General features: G+C 44.4%; 1 protein-coding gene across 1 annotated transcript in view; it reads left to right on the top strand.

Moving 5' to 3' along the window:
• Window positions 1-21,130, top strand: part of crybg2 (crystallin beta-gamma domain containing 2) — a 118,467-nt gene that overhangs the window by 37,267 nt on the left and 60,070 nt on the right. Inside the window, exon 4 of the mRNA XM_089122834.1 lies at window positions 18,940-20,863. Coding sequence (XP_088978960.1) covers window positions 18,940-20,863 — 1,924 coding nt within the window. The remainder of the gene's footprint in view (window positions 1-18,939; window positions 20,864-21,130) is intronic.

Here is a 21,130-nt window from a genome sequence, read left to right as displayed (position 1 = left end):
TAAAAATTTATATTTTTATCAAATATAAATGCTAATTTTTGAACATAATGTGACCCTGAAGTGATTCAGATTGTATTTGAATAAATCTTTTGATTAATGTGTTAAATTGATGTATTATGGTCGTGACTCGTGTATGTACAGCATTGTTAGTCCACAAGCACTTCTGTTTCTCTGCCAGTTTCATTGTTTTTCCTGGGCCCTAAACTGAACGCAGCACACACTTATGTCCCTGTCTCTGTCAGATTAGTTAAGATGTACTTTACATGCGTTAGTAAATGAGGTTGAACTTCTTGTCCCAAGATAGGACAGGTTTATCAAAGCCTCGCCTCGCGTCCCCGTACGCTGGTCTGGCTGGGATGGGCCGCTGGAGGAATGTTAGGTAGTTCAAAGTTTGCTATTGAGTCACACTTGATGATACGCATTCTTCAAATAGTCTTCATGAATGAAGACGAATGTCTAACAGCTGAGACCATCGTTACGCAAACAAGTGTGACTATCAGGAATGTGGCTGATGGATTTGCATATTGCACTGGCATTTAGTTTCTCTTCTGAAGATCTTGGTAATACTTACATTAATCATCTATGTGTTAACTTTTCTCAATGCAATAGTTAATTGTTAGCAATAGTAAATCTAAATTACTTGCTAAATTATTATAAAGATGTTCTTCCGTCATGTGAGTGGCATCGGCGTTAGTTTGATCAGAGGCCATTTCTGTCCGGGTTACTTCATCAGCCTGTTCTTGTGAAGTGCAGTGGAAGGTTTCATGCATGAAGCTGTCAATCAGTCTTTCAGACACCCTGTCAAACACTCGGATAAGACCTGTCACATCCATAAATGTCAAACTTTCTGAAAGCTTGGCTGTATGTTTTTTGCAGAAACAGACGCAGGAATGAGTTTCTATGCAAATTTGCAGATTCATGTTGTAGTTCAGTGAGCGATGCAAGTGACAGACAGATGTTAACATGTTCTTATTAACTCCAACCTTCATATCTGTGCTGTCAGTCTCAATACACGTCTGTATAGGCCTCTTTACATTATTGTGACATTTAGCAATATAATAACAATAATGCATGCTTAAATGTAGGACTGATGTTTGAAATTATTTAGGCATTGTTAATGAAATTCCCATGTTAAGGCGTTTTTGGCCTGGAAAACCTCACATAATCCCTGTAATTATTACAATAGTACGCTGTCAAGAATGACCCTAATAAAATATTATATATTACATCGTTTTCAGACTTGTGACTGTTGGCGAGTCCATCAGTAGAACTGTAGTCTCAGCCTCAGACGTCACGCCCAGGGAACGTTGGCTAAACGTCTGATGCATATGGTACACTTAACTGGAAACACTTCAGGAATGTTGAAGTCGTCATCTGATTGGTTGAATTTTATCGGATTTCCGGGGGGCGTCAGTGTCGCGTTTATTTTCGGTCCGCCGGGAGACAAAGTGCAGACGTGTGATTGCGAAAGAAAACCTGTTGTGTTTATATGAGTGACAATGAGCATTAATCAAGATCAGCTAAACATAGTTGTATGTCCCCTCCATCTATTATGGAAGATCAAGTTAAGTTTGTGGGCAAACATGAAACAACAGACGCTGACATCGCAGCTGGCCGATTCAGTATTCATATATAGGGCGCACACTGGATTATAAGGCACATAAGATACTGCAGAGTCAAACATTTACTGGGTTTGCGTTATGCATCCACTAGATGTGCTAAACTAAAGGCTAAAGGGAATGTAGCGAGTGCGCGGCGCCGGAGGTGAGGCGTTTATTTAGTAGACGTGAGCGCGCTCGGGCAGGGACGTAACTTACATTCGCTGCCTGACTCACGCGAGTATTCAATGTGCGGCAGCTCGCTGACAGCTAACGCTACAGCTGGCTGTTTTGAATGAGACGAGCCGGTTACCGCGAACGGGGAGCGCTTTATGAACATAACTGTGACGCACAAGCAGCGCCGGGGACAGTGTGTCTGTTAGGAATAAGCGCTCGTGAGCGGGCACGTGATTTACACACATAACCTGATTTATAAGAGGTTGAACTGGCCGTGTGACAAAGCGGGCATAAGATGGACATGAGCGCGAGTTCGTGGGTGAATTTAATAACGTGGAGCGTTGTTAACGAGCGCCTCTGGTGACTGCTGACTGACTTGTTGCACACCGGTCTGTTGTTATGGGGACATTTCCACGCCCCGAAACGTGACGCTGAATGAAACGAATTGTAATTGGTTGTTTGACATGTCGGTCAAACGGCCTTATGGGCGGGCCTTGGCCAAAGAAAGCTGCTATGAATTCCAGACCTTCAGCCGTCAGTCTGAAGGTCTGGCTACGTGAGACTAGTAGAACTGCAGCTCTGTCAATCTTCATCAATATTCAGATCATCTCTCAAATCAGAAAAACTAAAATATGTGAATAAAAAGCTCTCGTGGTTCATTATTTCAATCCCTAAAAACAGCAAGATGTTCTAAAAGTGCCTAAAAGTACAAAAACACTGATAATTGTGGTGGTCTGTGGTACAGATCCATATGGTACACTGGTGCCGGTATAAATTTGGTACACTGGTGCCGAATTCCGGGAGTGAAATATGATTCGTGACAAGTGGATAGGAAGAAGGAGATAGGGTCGGCGGTGCTGGAACTCAAACTGTCTTTTATTACTCAACACACACAAAACAAAGGCGCGCACACAGCGCATTCACCGTAGCTCGTGCTACAGCAGTTTTCATTCACAAACTCTTTCCACATCGATAACGACAGCTTCTCAGTTCCCAGGGCTTAGTCCACTGGTCATTTACACACAAACTCTTTCCACATCGATCACGACAACTACACAGTCTCCAGCCCGAGTTCCAGCATCCTCTCTCTCTCTCTCACTCGTCCTTCTTCTTCTTTGTCATTTTATGGCAGTTGGCATCCAACATTTAAGGTGCTTTACCGCCACCTACTATACTGGAGTGTGGACCGGAGATAAAATAAATACCTAAATAACCCATCTAACTAAAATGAACTTTTTATTATTTTTCCTCTTTTCCTTCTAAAAAAAAAACAATTATTCACCTAAATCCTTTCTGCCAGTCTTGTTTCTTTTAAGAATTGCAATACCAATGCACCTATACCATTTACTGATTTCCCCAGCAATTCCCTTAGTAAATTCCCTTGCCCCCCTAACCTTCTTATAGCCTCTTTCATCTTTCCTCTTTCCCTCTCATATTTTTGACATTCAAAAATCACATGCTCCACAGTTTCAATATTTTCACAAAATTCACACCTACCCAATACGTGCTTACCTACAATATGTAAATACTTATTTAACCCACAATGTCCTATTCTTAATCTTGTGAAGATAATTTCTTCCCTTCACTTCCTTCCAGTGACCCTCTCTGTCCCAACCTTTTGTTGAATGTTATAGAAATGTCTTTCTTTTTCCTCCGCATCCCAGTGTGCCTGCCACTTTTTATTGATTTTTGACCTGATTTGTGCTTTCGCTTCTACTTTACTTATTGTAATTACTATTTCAACCTCTTCTTGTTTACTCGCTTGCTTTGCCAATCTATCTACCACTTCATTACCCTTCACTCCTACATGTGCTGGTACCCATGTAAACTTTATCGTTATCCCCATCTGACAAATCCGTGTATGAAGTTCTAGTATTTCATATATTATGTCCTGTCTTGCTTGTGATTTAAAAGAATGCAAACTATTCAGAACTGCACTTGAGTCTGAACATGTGACAGCCTTTTCTGGTTTTAATTCTTCAACCCAATTCCATGCCAACCAAACAACTACCAATTCCACAGTGAATACTGATAAATTATCAGAGATTCTCTTCTTCATTTCCACCCCCATCTTTGGTACACTAAAAGCAGCTCCAGCTTTTCCCGACTCAGTGTCTTTAGATCCATCAGTAAATATGACCAAATATTCCCCATACTTGTCACTCATCCTATCACAAAATATTTGACATATATCCACCTCCGCTCTATTTCTTGAGTGGGTATTTAAAATCTCAAGGTCCACACTAGTCTGCCAAAGAAGCCAAGGTGGTCTGACTGGCAGCGGAACTGTTGGGCTAAATTCCTTTCCCTCTAATCCCATCTCTTTCCCAATAGTATCACCCACCCATCCAAAACTCTGAATTTTAACCTTTTCATGTTCCCAACAAAACTGCCAAACTGCTCTTGTGGGGTGAGACCTACCCTGTCCTTGCAGGTTTGCCCAATAATTGGCTGCCAGTTGTTCCCTTCTTAATTGTAGTGGCATCTCACCCATTTCTACTTGCATTGCAACTGCGGATGATGTGCAAAACGCCCCAGTACATAACCTTAATGCTTGTGTTTGCACCACATCCAACTTGGCCAATGTTGTTCTAGCTGCATCTCTGTATGCTATACATCCATAATCTATTATTGATTTAATCAGCGCCCCATATATCCTCTTCATTGCTTTTCTATCTGTGCCCCAGTCCACTCCTACCAAACACCTCATCACATTTAGCACCTTTTTACATTTAACTAAAACTTTCTCAATGTGGCCGGCCCATGTCAACCTAGCATCAAACACCATTCCCAAAAACTTAAAGGACTCAACCCTCTCCAGAACATGTCCATATAACTTAAGATTAATCTCTTCATCCACCTTTTTCCTTGTAAAGAAAACCACCTGCGTTTTTTCCCTTGAAAATCTAAAACCCCATCTCAGTGACCTGCGCTCTACTAGCTCTATTGCTTCCTGGACCTTTCTTACTGTATACTTTATGTTCCTTCCCCTTTTCCACATCGCCCCATCAACAGCAAACAAAGATCTTCCAACTCCAGGCCCTACATCTGAAAATACATCATTTATTGTGATGGAGAAGAGCAAAGGACTAATCACACTTCCCTGAGGGGGTCCCATTTTCTATTAGGTAACCAGATATTTCTTTTCCAACTCTCACTCATATGGATCGTCCATACAGGAAATCCTTCACCCAGTTAAAAGCTCTACCTCCTATACCCATTTTATCCAGTTTAATCATCAGTCCCTCTTTCCACATCATGTCATAGGCTTTCTCCACATCAAAAAAATACTGCTGTTTCTTTATTGGCCTGGGCTTTCCTTATTTCGTCTTCTAGGCATAACACTGGATCCATTGTTCCCCTCCCCTTCCTGAATCCACTTGGACATGATGTAATTAATTCCCTCTTCTCCAAAAAATAAACAAGTCTATCCGTTATCATTCATTCCATAACTTTACATACATGCGATGTTAACGCAATTGACCTATAGCTAGTAGGTTTTGTCGGGTCCTTCCCTGGCTTCCTAATTGGAATTGCAACTGCTTCCTTCCAGCTCTTCGGAAGCTGCCCATCCTCCCATATAACACTGTATATAACTCTGTTATATAGCCTAAGCAGTCTACCTAATGCTACCTCACCCATACCTGAAAACATAATATAGCACATTTCATCCTCTCCTGGTGACGTCAAACCTGCTCTAGCAATAGCTCTTTCCATTTCTGCCTTAGAAAATGGAGCACTCAGTTCATCTCCTACTTCCTCCCTTTTTTCTAAGACCCTAGGATATGCCCTTAATGTATTTTCTCTTCCTTTCCTTCACTCGCCCTCCAGGTTGTCAGAGCTATGTATTGCCACAAAAGCTTTAGCTATCATCTCTGCCTTCTCTACATCAGTTACTGCCTTCTCCTCCCCACTGACCAGTACAGGATAGTCCCATTCCCTCCTTATTCCACTCATCTTCTTAATCATCCCCCACACTTCTCCCACAGGTGTCTGTCTTCCTATTGAGCTGCAGAACTCACACCAGTATTTCCTCTTAGCATGTCGTACAGTTTTTCTTACAAGTGCTTGAGACCTTTTGTATTGAATTAAATGCTCAAAATTATGAGTGCATCTCAACACTCTAAACGCCCTGTTTCTAACTTTAATTACTTCAGTACATTCCTGTGTCCACCATGGAACCGCTTTCCTTCTCCTTATCCCAGAACTCTTAGGAATAGTTTCATCTTCCACTTTTTTAATAATATCTATGAACGTACTATACTCTCTTTCACTCTCCATATCTTGAACCTCCCCAGCTAACCTTTCCTCACATAACTCCTTGAATTTGTCGCAATTAGCCTTACTGAATACCCATCTCCCTCTTCCCTCTCCAGACAGGTTTCCCACCTTCATTCTGATTGTGCATAAAATAGGAAAATAATCACTCCCTACTGTCGACTCCTCCCATACCTCCCAATCACAAAACCTTGCTAGGTTGTGAGATGTGATGGTAAGGTCTAGTGCTGACTCTTTTCCTGACCCCATAATCGATCTTTGTCCCTCTACCTTCATTAATGCACACCAATCCTTTTAAATCCATCAACTCCTCTATCACTCTTCCATTTTTATCTAATCTCTTTCCCCCCCAAAGTGGATTGTGGGGATTAAAGTCTCCACACCACACTAAATTTCGTCCTTCCTGTCCCTCTACCTCTTCCATTAAACCTAATTCTAATCTTTTACATGGATTGTAAAAATTGATTATCACTAAATTTTCCATTCCTACCCCACACCTCCACCACTACATACTCCAACTCCTTCCCTAATCCTAGAGTCCTATATGGCAGCCCCAGTTTAATAAATGTTGCACAACCTCCCCCACCACCTGTGCTTCTGTCTCGACGGACACCCACATACCCTTGTATCACAAAATCCAGATTTGGCCTCAGCCAGGTCTGGCTTTTGTAACATTTCTTCAATAACTTGTTTAAACTCTTGTCCGTTTGCTACCAGGCTTCTGGCATTTTAATGTATTATTAACACCATGATAAATATTAACCAACCCATACTTCCTGACTAGACTGATGTTTGAGATAATCTCTCACTGTTTCCCATGTCAGCCCTGTTACTGTACATCCAAATGCCGTACTGCTGCCATCACAATTGATTGATTGATTGATTGATTGAAAATTTATTAATCCCGGTAGGGAAACTGGTTTGCCACCAACCGTACAACCTTAAACACAGTACACAACTAACAGACAAATAAATACATAAATATGCCTTAAAAGAATGACCAAAACCTGATTAGACACAACTACAAGAAATGTTCAATTTCACAGTGCAAAAATAATCAAACACTAACTCTATTTAAGGCCTGGATGTCACTCAATAATTAACAATGTTCATTAAAATATCTGACTGCTGCTGGGACAAAAGATCTTCTCATCCGCTCACTAGAACACCGAGGCAGAACCAATCGCTCACTGAAAGAGCTTCTGAGTCCCTTAAACAAATTTTGTAGTGGATGGCCTTCAAAAAGCAGGACAGTTTTCAATTTTGAATGCATCCTCTTCTCCACAGTAACCTCCAATGCATCTGGGTTAAGACCAATAACTGAACCAGCTCTCTTGATCAGTTCCCTTTCGAAGGGAACTCAACAATACGTCGAATGACGCTATGGGGAACGCCTCAGGCGTGACAGGTGTCTGAAATCAAATATCAACTCACAGTAATCAGGTTGACCGGCGACAGCCCGTGCATCATCAGCTTGAATGATGAGCGCGTCAATCTGGATGTATAAGAAGGGCGCCTTGAAACCGTGACAACATCTTTTCGTCTTCAGGGACTGCTTGTCTGTGTGATAGTATCAACGATTAAACGCGCAGAGACGTGGAGAAACACTTTGCGCGAGTGTGCCGACTTGTGTCCAGATATTTGACACCGGAGGATTCACACGATCTGTGCGTGTTCTGCCTGAGAGAAGAGCATTCGCGGGAAGCTCTCGAGGGAGTTTTTTGCGCGAACTGAGAGTTTTTCCTTTCAGAACTCTCTGCTCTCGTCTGACCCACTTCTCGAGGGAAGTGTGCGCGGCATCTGAACCCCGCGGTTCCGGTTCCCGCTCGGGCTGAGGCTCAGTGGCGGTTGAGCTCGTGGAGCTTTCAGATGGAGCTGGCAGATTATCGGGAGAGGGGCGTTAACCTCGCGGATGATCTACCAGCTGACGAGGGTGAGTTACAGATTAATGTTGAACATCTAAGAAGAGAGAAAATGAGCGCTCTCTCTCTTTGGTGAATCTGTAACTGTTCTCTTTGGGCAGGGCAGGAGTTGGCTGTAATATATATATATACATATACATAGAAAAGGATGTCAGTTTGGTTGAGACCGAATCATTTCAGCCCTCCTGCCCAGTGTACGCTGAGCTGGTTGACATTATGGGGCGCGCCTCAGACAGATTGCTGTTGCAGTGGAGGCGCGTCTGGGAGGAACCCGCTCATGGTATTTTGGATGGCTGGTTCCTCCCCACCCATAAGCCACCAGCCCGGATGAGCCTTCCATTCGTTTCCGATCTCCACGCTGGGATCGAGAGGGTATGGAAGAGTCCGTTCTCCTCACGTCTCTATCTGCATCAGCGGGCTAGTTTCGCTGCTGTGGAGGGAGCCGTGGAGAACGGATAAGTGTCGAGGCCGCCAGTGGACGAGACGTTGGCTAACTATCTCGTCTCTGGTTGGTCCTCTTCACTAAGAGCTCTGACCCTGTCATCCAAGCTGCTCAAGACATCTTCATGCTTGAATGACAGAGCGTACACGGCAGCAGGTCAGGCAGGTGCGGTTCTGCACGCCCTTGTGGTCCTCAGGCCTACCAGACCGATCTGTTGCGGGACTCCGGGCCACCAAGCAAGCTGCTGTTCTGTCGGTGCTATGGTGGCCACGGAGAGACATCTGTGGGAGCTCCCACATACTGTGGTTGCCAGGTTACAGGCCTCACCAGGCCTTCCTGGTTATGAGCTCCCACTGATTGTGGTCACCGGGTTACAGGCCTCACCAGGCCTTCCTGGTTATGAGCTCCCACATGCTGTGGTCGCTGGGTTACAGGCTTCACCAGGCCTTCCTGGTTATGAGCTCCCACATACTGTGGTTGCCAGGTTAAAGGCCTCACCAGGCCTTCCTGGTTATGAGCTCCCACACATTGTGGTCGCCAGGTTACAGGCCTCACCAGGCCTTCCTGGTTATGAGCTCCCACATACTGTGGTCGCCAGGTTACAGGCCTCACCAGGCCTTCCTGGTTATGAGCTCCCACATACTGTGGTCACCAGGATACGAGCTCTCACGTACTGTGGTCGCCAGGTTAAAGGCCTCACCAGGCCTTCCTGGTTATGAGCTCCCACACATTGTGGTCGCCAGGTTACAGGCCTCACCAGGCCTTCCTGGTTATGAGCTCCCACACATTGTGGTTGCTAGGTTACAGGCCTCAAAGGGGCCTTCCTGGTTATGAGTTCCCACTTTCTGTGGTGGTCAGGTTATAGGCCTCACCAGGCCTTCCTGGTGATGAGCTCCCACACATTGTGGTTGCTAGGTTACAGGCCTCAAAGGGGCCTTCCTGGTTATGAGTTCCCATATACTGTGGTAGTCAGTTTACAGGCCTCACCCAGCCTTCCTGAATGTGGGCTCCCACATGATGCGGTAGCCAGACTACAGCCTCACCACCTTCCCTGAGCACTTTGCTCCCACTCTGTGGTCACCAGGCTTCAGGCTTCATTGGCCTTCCTGGTTGTGAGTTGTCACATGTCAGGTTGCAGGCTTCACCAGGCCTTCCTGAATGTGAAACCCCCACTTTTCGTGGTCGCTAAGTTGTAGTGGTGAGTCTTCACATGTCAGGCTGCAGGCCTCAGCGGCCTTCCTGAATGTGAGCTCCCCATGCATTGGGACTATCGGGTGTTAGGCCTTGTCAGGCCTTCCTGATTATGGGTTCCCACTTGTTGTGGCTGCCAGGTTACAGGCCTCAAGTTCGGCCTTTCTGAATTCAGAGTGAAGTACACTAACCCCTACTTCACCTATTATTGTGGTAAATCACATGACGGGATGTCTTGTGTACTTTCTAAAATCCATTTTGTATGGTAAGGGTCACGCGTGGTATGCTTCGGTCCCTTCTTATGTGGCTCAGACCCCGGTCTTCCCTTGGGTCCCACTTTAAGTGGCGTCCTGTCACTGGCTACAGGGACGCCCTTCTCTGGCTAACTTCTGGAAGAAGTAGCTTCCACTTGGTGGAGTAAGCTCCCACAGGTTGTGGTCACCAGGCTGGGTCTCACTGACCTTCCTGAGTACGAGCTCCCACCCAATGTGGTCGCCAGGTTACAGGCCTTACCAGGCCTTCCTGGTCATGAGCTCCCACACACTGTGGTCGCCAGGTTACAGGCCTCAACAGGCCTTCCTGGTTATGAGCTCCCACATATTGTGGTTGCTGGGTTACAGGCCTCACCAGGCCTTCCTGAATTCAGAGTGAAGTACACAAACCCATACTTCACCTATTATTGTGGTAAGTCACCCGACGAGATGTCCTGTGCATTTTTTAAAATCCATTTCTTATGGTGAGGGTCACGCGCAGTATGCTTCGGTCCCTTCTTATGTGGCTCAGACCCCGGTCTTTCCTCGGGTCCCACTTTAAGAGTTCTTAAGAGCTAACTTCTGGAAGTAGCTCCCACTTGGTGTGGTTTTTCAGGTACACCAGGCTGGGTCTTACTGACCTTCCTGAGTACGAGCTCCCACCGGATGTGGTCGCCAGGTTACAGGCCTCACTAGGCCTTCCTGGTTATGAGCTCCCACATACTGTGGTCGCCAGGTTACGAGCTCCCGCATACTGTGGTCGCCAGGTTACAGGCCTTACCAGGCCTTCCTGGCCATGAGCTCCCACACACTGTGGACGCCAGGTTACAGGCCTCAACAGGCCTTCCTGAATTCAGAGTGAAGTACACAAACCCATACTTCACCTATTATTGTGGTAAGTCACCTGACGAGATGTCTTGTGCAGTTTTTAAAATCCATTTCATATGGTGAGGGTCACGCGCGGTATGCTTCGGTCCCTTCTTATGTGGTTCAGACTCCGGTTCTTCACTTTGGGTCCCACTGTAGATGTGTCTTTGTCGCAATACATTACGACAGGCACTTCCCTTGTTCAAGCTATCTCCCACAACTGTGGTTTTAGGTCTGATTAGACCTTTTTCGAGGTAGCCCAACATTGTGGGTCTGTCAGGTTTCTAGCCTCTGGCTTTCCTGAAGGATGAGCTTCCACATGCTGTGGTCGTTGGGTTTCAGGCCGCACAACGTACGGCCTTCCTGACATGAGCCCTCATGTATCGGAGCTCCCCACACATGGGGTCATCAGGTCTTAGGTCTCTTTGACCTTCCTGATTTTTGATCCCTCTCTTACTTCCTCAGTGCTCAAAAGCGAGCACTGGGTGGAAACTCGTGGATTGAGTGTACGATTCCCATTGGTTCGAGGTTGAGTCACACTCTCCGGAGGATCCCGTCTCTGTGATCCGAAACTCGATGGTTTCCGCCAGCTTCGCGGGCCTTCAGTTTTTGGATGCCTTTTCTAGGCAATTTCCAGAGGCTCTGTCTTGGACGGACAGGCTATGGCCAGACTGTGTGTCTTAGTACAGATCACCAGGCCAGCCTGGGGGCATTTCAGGAGGAGTGTTCTCCTGAATAGTGACTGGCTGGGGGTCTCTTTGGCCCCCTAGCCACACTCCCTAGAAGGGACCCCTTCTATTTTGAAGTTGTGGTCCTAAAGCCTTTGAGCTGGCCCTGATTTACTCACGTTATTACGTTCTGGTTTTTCTTGGTTCATTAGCTTGGGCTATGACCGGTAGGGAGTGCTGTCACTGACAGCCCGATGTAACATAGGGTGAGTGGTTTCAGTGTTTCTTGGAATTACTGGTTCTGACAGTTGTCACTGCCTTTCGGCATGCACTCCCCTCAGCATGGCGGAGTGGGTATTTCGTTCCCCATAGCGTCATTCGACGTATTGTTGAGTTCCCTTCGAAAGGGAACGTCTCAGGTTACAACTGTAACCTATGTTCCCTGAGAACAGGGAACGAGACAATACGTCTCGTTGCCATGCCTCGGGGCCTGCCTGCAACAGTCCCTTCAGACGATAGGATGTTGTCACGGTTTCAAGGCGCCCTTCTTATACATCCAGATTGACGCGCTCATCATTCAAGCTGATGATGCACGGGCTGTCGCCGGTCAACCTGATTACTGTGAGTTGATATTTGATTTCAGACACCTGTCACGCCTGAGGCGTTCCCCATAGCGTCATTCAACGTATTGTCTCGTTCCCTGTTCTCAGGGAACATAGGTTACAGTTGTAACCTGAGACGTTTATTTATCCTATTTTTGTCCTCAACAGATATACTGCCCCCCCAGCAAAGTACAGCATAAAAAAGAACACTAGCTAAAATCCCTTGATAAAAAACATTTAAGAGTTTTGTGCTGATATTAAATGATCTTAGTTTTCTCAAAAAGAACAGTCTCGACTGAGCCTTCTTCATCACAACACTAGTGTTCTCTTTCCAGTTTAGTTTTTCATCCAAATGAACGCCCAAAAATGTATATGACTGTACAATCTCGATCTCTTCACCATCAATTCTAACTGGGAGGACCTTCTCTTTTTTCTTTCTGAAGTCAATCACAAGTTCTTTAGTCTTCCCAATGTTCAGTTTCAGAAAGTTTGAATCACACCAGTTATAAAAAGACTGAACTTCCATTCAGTAAGCAAGATCATCACCCTTATTAAGTAGACCTACTAAAGCAGTGTCGTCAGAGAATTTTTGTATCCAGCAGGATGGCTGACTATGCCTATAATCAGCAGTATAAAGTGAAAATAAAAAGGGGGATAAAACTGTACCCTGAGGTGCTCCTGTATTAGTTAAAATGGTATTAGAATGTTTGTTACCCATCCTAACAAACTGTGGTCGTTCTAGAAGGTAGTCTAGGATCCAGGAAATGGTTGTTTTATGCAACTTAAAATTAATTAATTTATTAACTAAAATATGTGGCTGTATAGTGTTAAAAGCACTCGAAAAATCAAAAAACATGATCCTAACGGAACTGGCAGTAGTTTCAAGATGACTATAAATATTGTGAAGCATGAATAGCAGTGCATCATCTACCCCCACACCCTTCCTATGAGCAAATTGCAAAGGATCCTGAAAGGCAGACACATGCCTAGTCAAATGATCCAGTACAACCCTCTCAAAACACTTCATAATCTGCGAAGTCAAAGCTATAGGCCTCAGATTAGAAAGATTGTTAGACACCTTAGCTTTTTTGGGAATAGGGACAAGACAGGATGTTTTCCACTTAATTCACAATCAGCTGAATTCTTTCTGTCTTTGATTTTACATCTGCAGTACCATTAATCACACCAGCAATAAATGTCACTAACTTTCTAGCATCCATTCGTATCATATTTCCCTCATCCTCTTTCCCTTGCCTTGCTTCATGTCTCACATTATTCTCACTGCCACCCCCTGCTTTCTGGTTCTGGACCTTTTTAACTGCCTCTGCGTATGACACGTTCTGTCCTACTCTCACTTGCTGCACTTGTACCGCTTCCTTCATCATAGAACACCCTCCATAAGCCACACTATGAGCACCCCCACAATTACAACATTTAGGTGCTACACCTTCCCCACACTGACCATAATTATGATTTCCTCCACATCTTGCACACCTTCTTGTCTCATTGCACATTACTGCTACATGTCCAAACCGCTGACAGTTATAACACCTAAGCGGTTTAGGCACATACAGTCTCACAAAGTAGTTCATGTACCCATTTGTTACTTTCCCTGGAAGGACCCCTCCCTCAAACTGTAACAAAACTGACTGACTGTCTTCCTTAATGCCATCTCTTGTTATTTGTAGCCTTTGTGCACTCATTAAGTTTCTCCCTCTCATGTTATTCTTGATTTCTTCCATCTGCACACACACCGGAATTCCTGTAATCACCCCCTTACTCCATCTTTTCCCTCCCTGATCTTTTTCCACCTTTACCACCTGAAATTGTCCCACATTTTCTAACTTCAGTGCCTGCTCTCTTTGATTACTATCTTTACATGTAACCACTAAACTACCATTTCTTAGCACCCTTGCTGCAACGATATCACCTATCGCATTCTTTAATGCTGCTGTCAATCTGACCGGATTTACACTTCCTACTCCGCCTTCCTCTCGAAAATTGATTACAACTTTATACTCGTCAATATCACGATCCTCTTGTGTAGTTTCCTCATTCTCCTCACCACTCATTTCCGAACTACTACTTACTCCTAGGGCCCTATTTTAATGATCTGAAACGCAAGTGTCAAAGCGCATGGCGCAAGTAACTTTGTGTGCGGGTCCCGGCGCTGTTGCTATTTTCTCGGCGGGATAAATTTCCTTTTTGCGCCTGGCGCAAATCTAAAAGGGGTTGGTCTGAAGTAGCTTCATTATTCATAGGTGTGGTTTGGGCGTAACGTGAAATAAACCAATCAGAGCGCCATCCAACATACCCTTTAAGAACAAGTGCGCATGTTGCATGACGTATTGTTATTATAACGGCGGGTTTACCAGGCGCGCGCCAGGAGCGTTCACAGCCGATGAATGTATGTATGTTTTCTTGCCACTATTGGGCAAACAGGTCTGATCCTTCAGTACTATACAATTAGCCTTAAAAAATGGGTAATTGGGTTTTTTTCATCTTCATGTAAACCACAATGATTTCCCTCATGTTTTAATATTTTTCCTTGTTATGATTTGCAAAAATAAAAACCGCTGCATACTGCATCTGTGTTGATGAGAGAATCAATGCGAGCTGATACCCGCTACATTATGGCCAAGCATGCGCGTTTAAAATAGCATTATGAACAACGCGCAACGCGCCACTGACTTTAGACCAGGTTTTTTCTGGTCAGTGGCGCAATTGTTTTCTGGAAGTGTAAAATAGCACCGGGGAATGTTTGCGCCGAAACACGCCTCCTTTTTGCGCCGATCCGCCCAGGGAGCGCAAGTTCATTCCCTAGTTTACCGACGTGCGTCTGTGGACGGGAAAATCCTGCTAAATAGGAATGACACATGCGTTTGTGTATAAAGTCATTTGCGCCGGGTGCAAGATAGGGCCCCTAATGTGTTAGCGTTCCTTTTCTTAATCATACTTTCATTTCCCCTTCCTCCTTTGCCCTTTCCTCGTCCACCTCCACCTCCACTTCCTCCATCTCCGGTCCAGTCACAGCACAGCCGTACCGAACCGCCGACCGACACTTCTGTTGATTTTAGTTTGTTTGTTCCTCAATCCCACCGAACGCCGTTTCCAAAACAAACCTCTGTCCAAGTAGCAAAAGACCTGTCTCCGATACACACCCCCTTTCTCTCGTCCTCTCCTACTGTGTGGCTTTTATCGGTCTCCCCACTCCAATCACTGCAATCAGACACAGGTGTACATCTGCACTTGACCTACTTACTCACCGCACAGCTCATTGGCCGTTTCTCAATATGCGTACTTGTCTGTACTTATGTTCTTGTGGACTTGTGAAACGTCATCAGTCGCTGTCGAAGTACTGTTCCAATTCAAAGTTCGCATCTAGCCAAGTCCACTTCAAATCCCCGGATGTGTTCTTGATCCGCCCCGTTTACCGAGGATGCATCGAGAGGTGACTTGTGTGGACTTGAGATAGCCAGGTAACCCAGAATGCACCTCGCACCAACCAGCAAGCGTAAATGGGAGAGGAGAAAATCTGCGAAATATCAAAATACTACTGTTATTGAGTCATGAAATGTAATTTTAAGAGTGTTTCAGGCGAGAATGTGGTTGTTTAAATCTCAAATCTGTAGTTTATTTATAAAGATAGCACCTATATTGTAAAATGCATCTGACGTTTTCGGAGTTCTGACATCCAAGCCTTCAGCGGACACTCAGCGAGAGCAACCCCGACTGGAACAGCTTATCCTCAGCTAGTGCTTCTGACCTTTGCCGCCGGCTCTGATCTCTCTAGTCTAGTGGATAAACCTTGACGTATAACTCGTCTTGTGTTTATAAGTCTATCTTTGGTCTCATTAAACTATAATTTGTTCCATGGCGCAAAAAAAAAAATTAAAAAAAATAGTTTTTAAGGTTTCATGGCTATTTTTTTATATTGTCTTCACTATGAACAATAAAATAAAATGACATAACCCTGTCTCTGTTTGATAAATGTCAATAAAAATCCAATGTTTCATATTTTTAAAATGAAAACAAAAAGATCATGTTCATTTTGTTATAATGCAGTGAAGAGAATCGCGTTGCCTGAACCACATGGCCATTAGGCTATTATAGGCTATGTTGTTTTTTGTTAATGAAGAGTCAGAGGGGTGTTTTACAACATATTTCGTCTTATTGTTGACGAAAAGATGCAAAGTTGTAGCAAATTTCGTTTTATTGTTGCCTAAAATATAGAGTAGAGCGTGCTGAGTGACGCGATCAAGTACGCTCTGTTACATTTGCAGAAGAACCGGACTTGCGTCCTCGCATCCTCGGGAGTTCGTTCTCCGGAGTCGAACTTGCAAGTCTGAACTACCAAGGACGCAAGTCCGAAGTCTGCGTACTTGGTATTGAGAAACGGCCATTGACTCGTCTCTCACTACAGACGCCGCGAAAACCACGCCCCCTCAGCACAATAATAAAATATCAAATTCATACTATATACAGGCGAGCAGACGAGCCCAGAATATGAACCCAATGTACTAAACACAGTTGTGCGTTTCTGTAGGAAAACGAGGATCTGCGTGTTGTTCATATTCTGCTTATTCCTCTGCTTGCCTAGAATGCAACTATGATTGACACTGCTCTAAGCTCCGCCCCCTTGATTACTGACTCGAACCTTATGGAATATTCGATCAGAATCAACTGAAGATTTCCTTTGTGCTGAAGATTTCCTTTGTGAATTATTTTCAGTGTGCTCATGAAGCTGTATTATATATATTTTTTTAATTATTCTTACTTATGCAATTTTTAATTTATTTTAAGAAACGTAAATGAAATGACTTTAAGTTTGGAGCAAATGTGTTCTTACTCGTGTTAAACATGCTCATTTTGGGAATGAGTGTTGACATTTTTTTACAAAGAATCACTTATCTAATATAATAATAATAGTTTTACATTTTAAGATGCACTGATATATCTCAAATCTGGAACACAGACCTTTCCCTTGTTGTCTCTTTTAGCAAACACTCGTGCTGTGCTGTTTATTATACTTTACCGGGTCTTTCAGGTCTCTCAGGTCCCACACTGTCATGTAAACATGTGAACAGTTCAGATGCAAAAGCCTCTAAGTGCCATTTGAAATTCTCTTCTAGAATATTCATTTTTATCAAGCTTGTATATTTAAATTCAGTAATTTCACTTAAATGGCAATTCATAGGTAATCTTCATTGCCATTTAAGTGCAATTACTGAACTTAAATATACAAGCTTGATAAAAATTAACATTCTTGAAAAAAATTTCAAATGGCATTTAGAGGCTTTTGCATCTGAACTCTTCATGTGTAAATGCTTGTTAGGAGCCGGTCAGTAATTATAGGTGTGATTTCTGTTGAAATGGAGACTGGACTGACAGACACTGTACAGACATACTCTAGCATGTGTAGAACTGAAATCTAATAGCATCTGAACTGCCAGAGAACCGGTGTAGCTCCCGCAGACAGCAACACTTGTATTTATGCAATAGGGTTTTGTTTTAAGTTATTTTATCTTTGGTTGGTCCTGTGTGTTGAACATAACCACATAATCACAGAAGAGGCCAAGATCTGAGACATAACACTTCTCAGACAAAATACCATTATATCTTAACCCAGAATATTCTACATAAGTTAGCTTGTGTGCATATCTAATAGTTGTTCATTTAAAGCTATTGATTATCCATTGTCATATTTTTTGCATTGGTTTTACTCACTCCCAAAGATTGAGATAGCTTTTAAAATGTTGCCAATTGAAATGCATTGGCAAGTGAGGGCCAGAGACGGCGTAAGGCGCAGATCCTCCACTAGGGGGCGAGATTTACTGAAGAGGATCCTGAGGGGCGTGAGGCGCAGATCCACCACTAGGGGACGTGATTCACTGGAAAGGATCCTGAGGAACTCGTTCTGCCACTGAGATAACTCGATACCTCTCCCTTTAGACATCTCAGGGCGAAATAGCCAAACATAAACTACATGACATGCGACGGCTCAGAGTTACAGGATATGATTTATCTTGTCCCCGTTTCTTGTCTTTAATCATACTTGTTTTATATGTGTTCATGTTTTAGTGCTGTTCTAAAACATGTGTACTTTCTTTAATACCAATGAAACTCTGCTTGTGTTAAAGTGAGAGGAAACTATTAATGTTCAAATGTATTTTAATGCATGTATATTTCTGCTATCTTCTGAACATTCAGTTAATAGAATTTCTGTTTTCAGTCTGATTTGAATGTGGAATGTGTGTTAATCTTGACCCAGGGTCTTCTTGTTTGGATAATATTTAACAGAATGAATGCTTACTGTAACTAACAGAGACAAACATTTTGGTACTAGTTCTTTCTGAGGGCTATAAGTTAAAGCCAAACCTAGTTATTTTTCATAATTACAAATCAGTTGATCATATTTGCAATGACCACTAAATATGCATTACTACATAGTTGAGAAATGCGTTGCTTTTGATAGTTGTGATCAATTCTGTTGGCAATTGGCTCTTTACAGCACTCTGTTTATTGTATGGTTATTGTTGCATAGGTAATGTTGTAAAGTATGTTGCATTAGTATCTTTTCTCATCCACTCATCTCTGTACTATTGTATGGCGAGATTGGAGCTTAAGTGACCTTTTAACTCGTCATCTCTTCAGAAACTCACCTACGCACATTTCTATACACTCCCACATTTACACCTTTCATAATCTGTCATCTACACTCTTATAATGCAGGTGTATTTCTTTTCAAATATAAATGTATTTATTCGGGGAGTCAGAAACCAAACAGGCTACAAATTCCACTTTACATGAACAGAATTTGAGATATTTATTTCTTACAGACCTCAAGTGTGTTCAGCTTTATATTTCCCTCTAATTGTGTTTTACTGCATTCACTTGCAAGTCGTTATAATTAAAGGATTAATGTTTTTTTCTTTTGTTTTAGGACCTTCTTTCATGCATCTGTTCTCAGGACAGTGATTGAAGAGTCTGATACGGAGAGCCAAGCTGAGACTGAGCCTGGATCGGATGCAGATATGAGCTCGAGTGTTGCAGTGTTCAAACTCAGTCGACCGTCATCTGCTCGCGAGGGCCGAGACGAGGCCATGGTCGTCCACAAAGTGTCTCTGGTCAGTGACAAACAGGGCAGATTCGGGAACCACGAAAGCCCGTTAGACGACTTCAGGCGTAGAGATGAAGCGGAGCCGAGCAAAGCCAGTCCTGAGCTCGAGAGAAGGTGGAAGAGGCTATACTCTGAAGAACAACAGACTGGCTTCACGGAGAACACACACCTGAGCTCCTCCTCTCAACTGGCCCACAGCTATGAAAGAGGAATCTACTCGTCTCATTTTCCCTCTCAGACCCAGCCCACTTTACCCTCAGGGACTGACGGTGGCCAAGGAAACACTGACTGGAAAGTTGTAGAGAGCAAAGTTCATGAGAGTGGGAGGATCCGGGAGGAGTTTAGCTCAGCTGAAGAGAGAGAGAGAGAGACAAGGACAACAGTCTTTAGCTCACCTCTAGAGAGAGAGAGCGAGAGAGAGACAAGGACAACAGTCTTTAGCTCACCTGTAGAGAGAGAGAGAGAGACAAGGACTACAGTCTTTGACTCACCTGTAGAGAGAGAGAGAGAGAGAGAGACAAGGACTACAGTCTTTGACTCACCTGTAGAGAGAGAGAGAGAGCGAGAGACAAGGACTACAGTCTTTGACTCACCTGTAGAGAGAGAGAGAGAGACAAGGACTACAGTCTTTGACTCACCTGTAGAGAGAGAGAGAGAGACAAGGACTACAGTTTTTGACTCGCAGGCACAGTTTGATTCCCGCTTGATGATTGTGGAGACGGATGATTTCTCCTCGGATGTTTTCCAAGCAACTCGGGTTGAGCTGATTCCCTCGCCCACCGACCTCGAGCCTGACGCTCTCTCTCCCTCATCCCTTACAGAAATGGACAACCTTGTAGATACGCTGAAAAGCATGGATCGACCGATCCGGCAAAGGCTTCAACGTACCCCATCCAACACTCCCTTCTCTTCACTGCCGCCTATTGAAGAGGATTCACCGGTCCCACCTCCTCTTCTCTCTCCTCTCTCGCCTGTGTCTGATCCAAAGACGTCCCTGAATGGCGTTTCCAGTTTTCCTCTAGACATGGGCTTCAGCTGGAGTTCTCCTAAAGACATGCGCTCTCCGATGACCATGGTGAAGGAGCAGCAGTTTGGAGAGGCGGGCCGAGGGCTTTCTCTGCCACTACGGGCGTCGGCGCTGAGCAGCATCGTGATGCGCAGGGGATCCCTCAACGATCTGACTAGTCCTGAAGAAACTCCCGGGAAAACCCTGACCAACGGATCCGGATCCCGTCTGGAGAACAGCTTCTTCTTCCAGCCGACGGAGAACGGGAAAGCTTCGAGTCGCTCCATCTTTCGAGCAGCTTCTCTCCCGGAGATCGGACCCGGTGTCGAGCGGATGAGCTCCGCCAATAAGGGGTCCGACCCGGCCCTTGTCTCCCGGCTTGAGCGCTTCTCCTTCCTCACATCTCCGTCGTGTTCCCTCAGTGGGCTCGCCGAAACCTCTCGCATGAGTGTGGCTCCGGGCCAGCAGAACTCGGCCGAGACCTACGACCACAAGTCCACGATGGAGCTGTACCGCTCTCTTCCCTCCGAAGCCCTCCTCAAGAACTCACAGCCTTTGAGTCTTCCTCAGTCTTTGAGTCTTTCTCAGCCTTTGAGTCTTCCTCAGTCTTTGAGTCTTCCTCGCAGCTCCAGTCTTGATGGAGGTCTTCTGATCAACGACACCAGGGGTTTCCAATCCAATCCAAATCCAGAACCAGAGCGAAACTTGCCCCTCAAATACAGAGCCTTCCCTGATGCATATGTGAGTACTGCTTTGTATGCATGTGTTGGTCATTTACACTTGGCATGAGGAAGTTTCTCACTCTGAGAACGAGGTCAAGGAATCAATGAGAGAGTGTTGTTTTCATATAATATCACTGCTCTGTTTCTCCCAGTGCTACTCAGACTAACTTGATATCAAGCCGCTCACTGTAAGCGTTTTGTAACATATTATGCAGATTGTTTTTGCTCTCAAACGTCTGATGCTCTATTGCTGCATTCCCAGCAAGCAATATTTGCATTTAAAGGA

Source organism: Pimephales promelas, chromosome 18 (assembly GCF_988280905.1).
Source record: "Pimephales promelas chromosome 18, fPimPro1.hap1.1, whole genome shotgun sequence".
Classification (NCBI taxonomy): domain Eukaryota; kingdom Metazoa; phylum Chordata; class Actinopteri; order Cypriniformes; family Leuciscidae; genus Pimephales; species Pimephales promelas.
The sequence above is the reverse complement of the archived record's forward strand: the minus strand, read 5'-3'. Positions and strand labels throughout refer to the sequence as shown.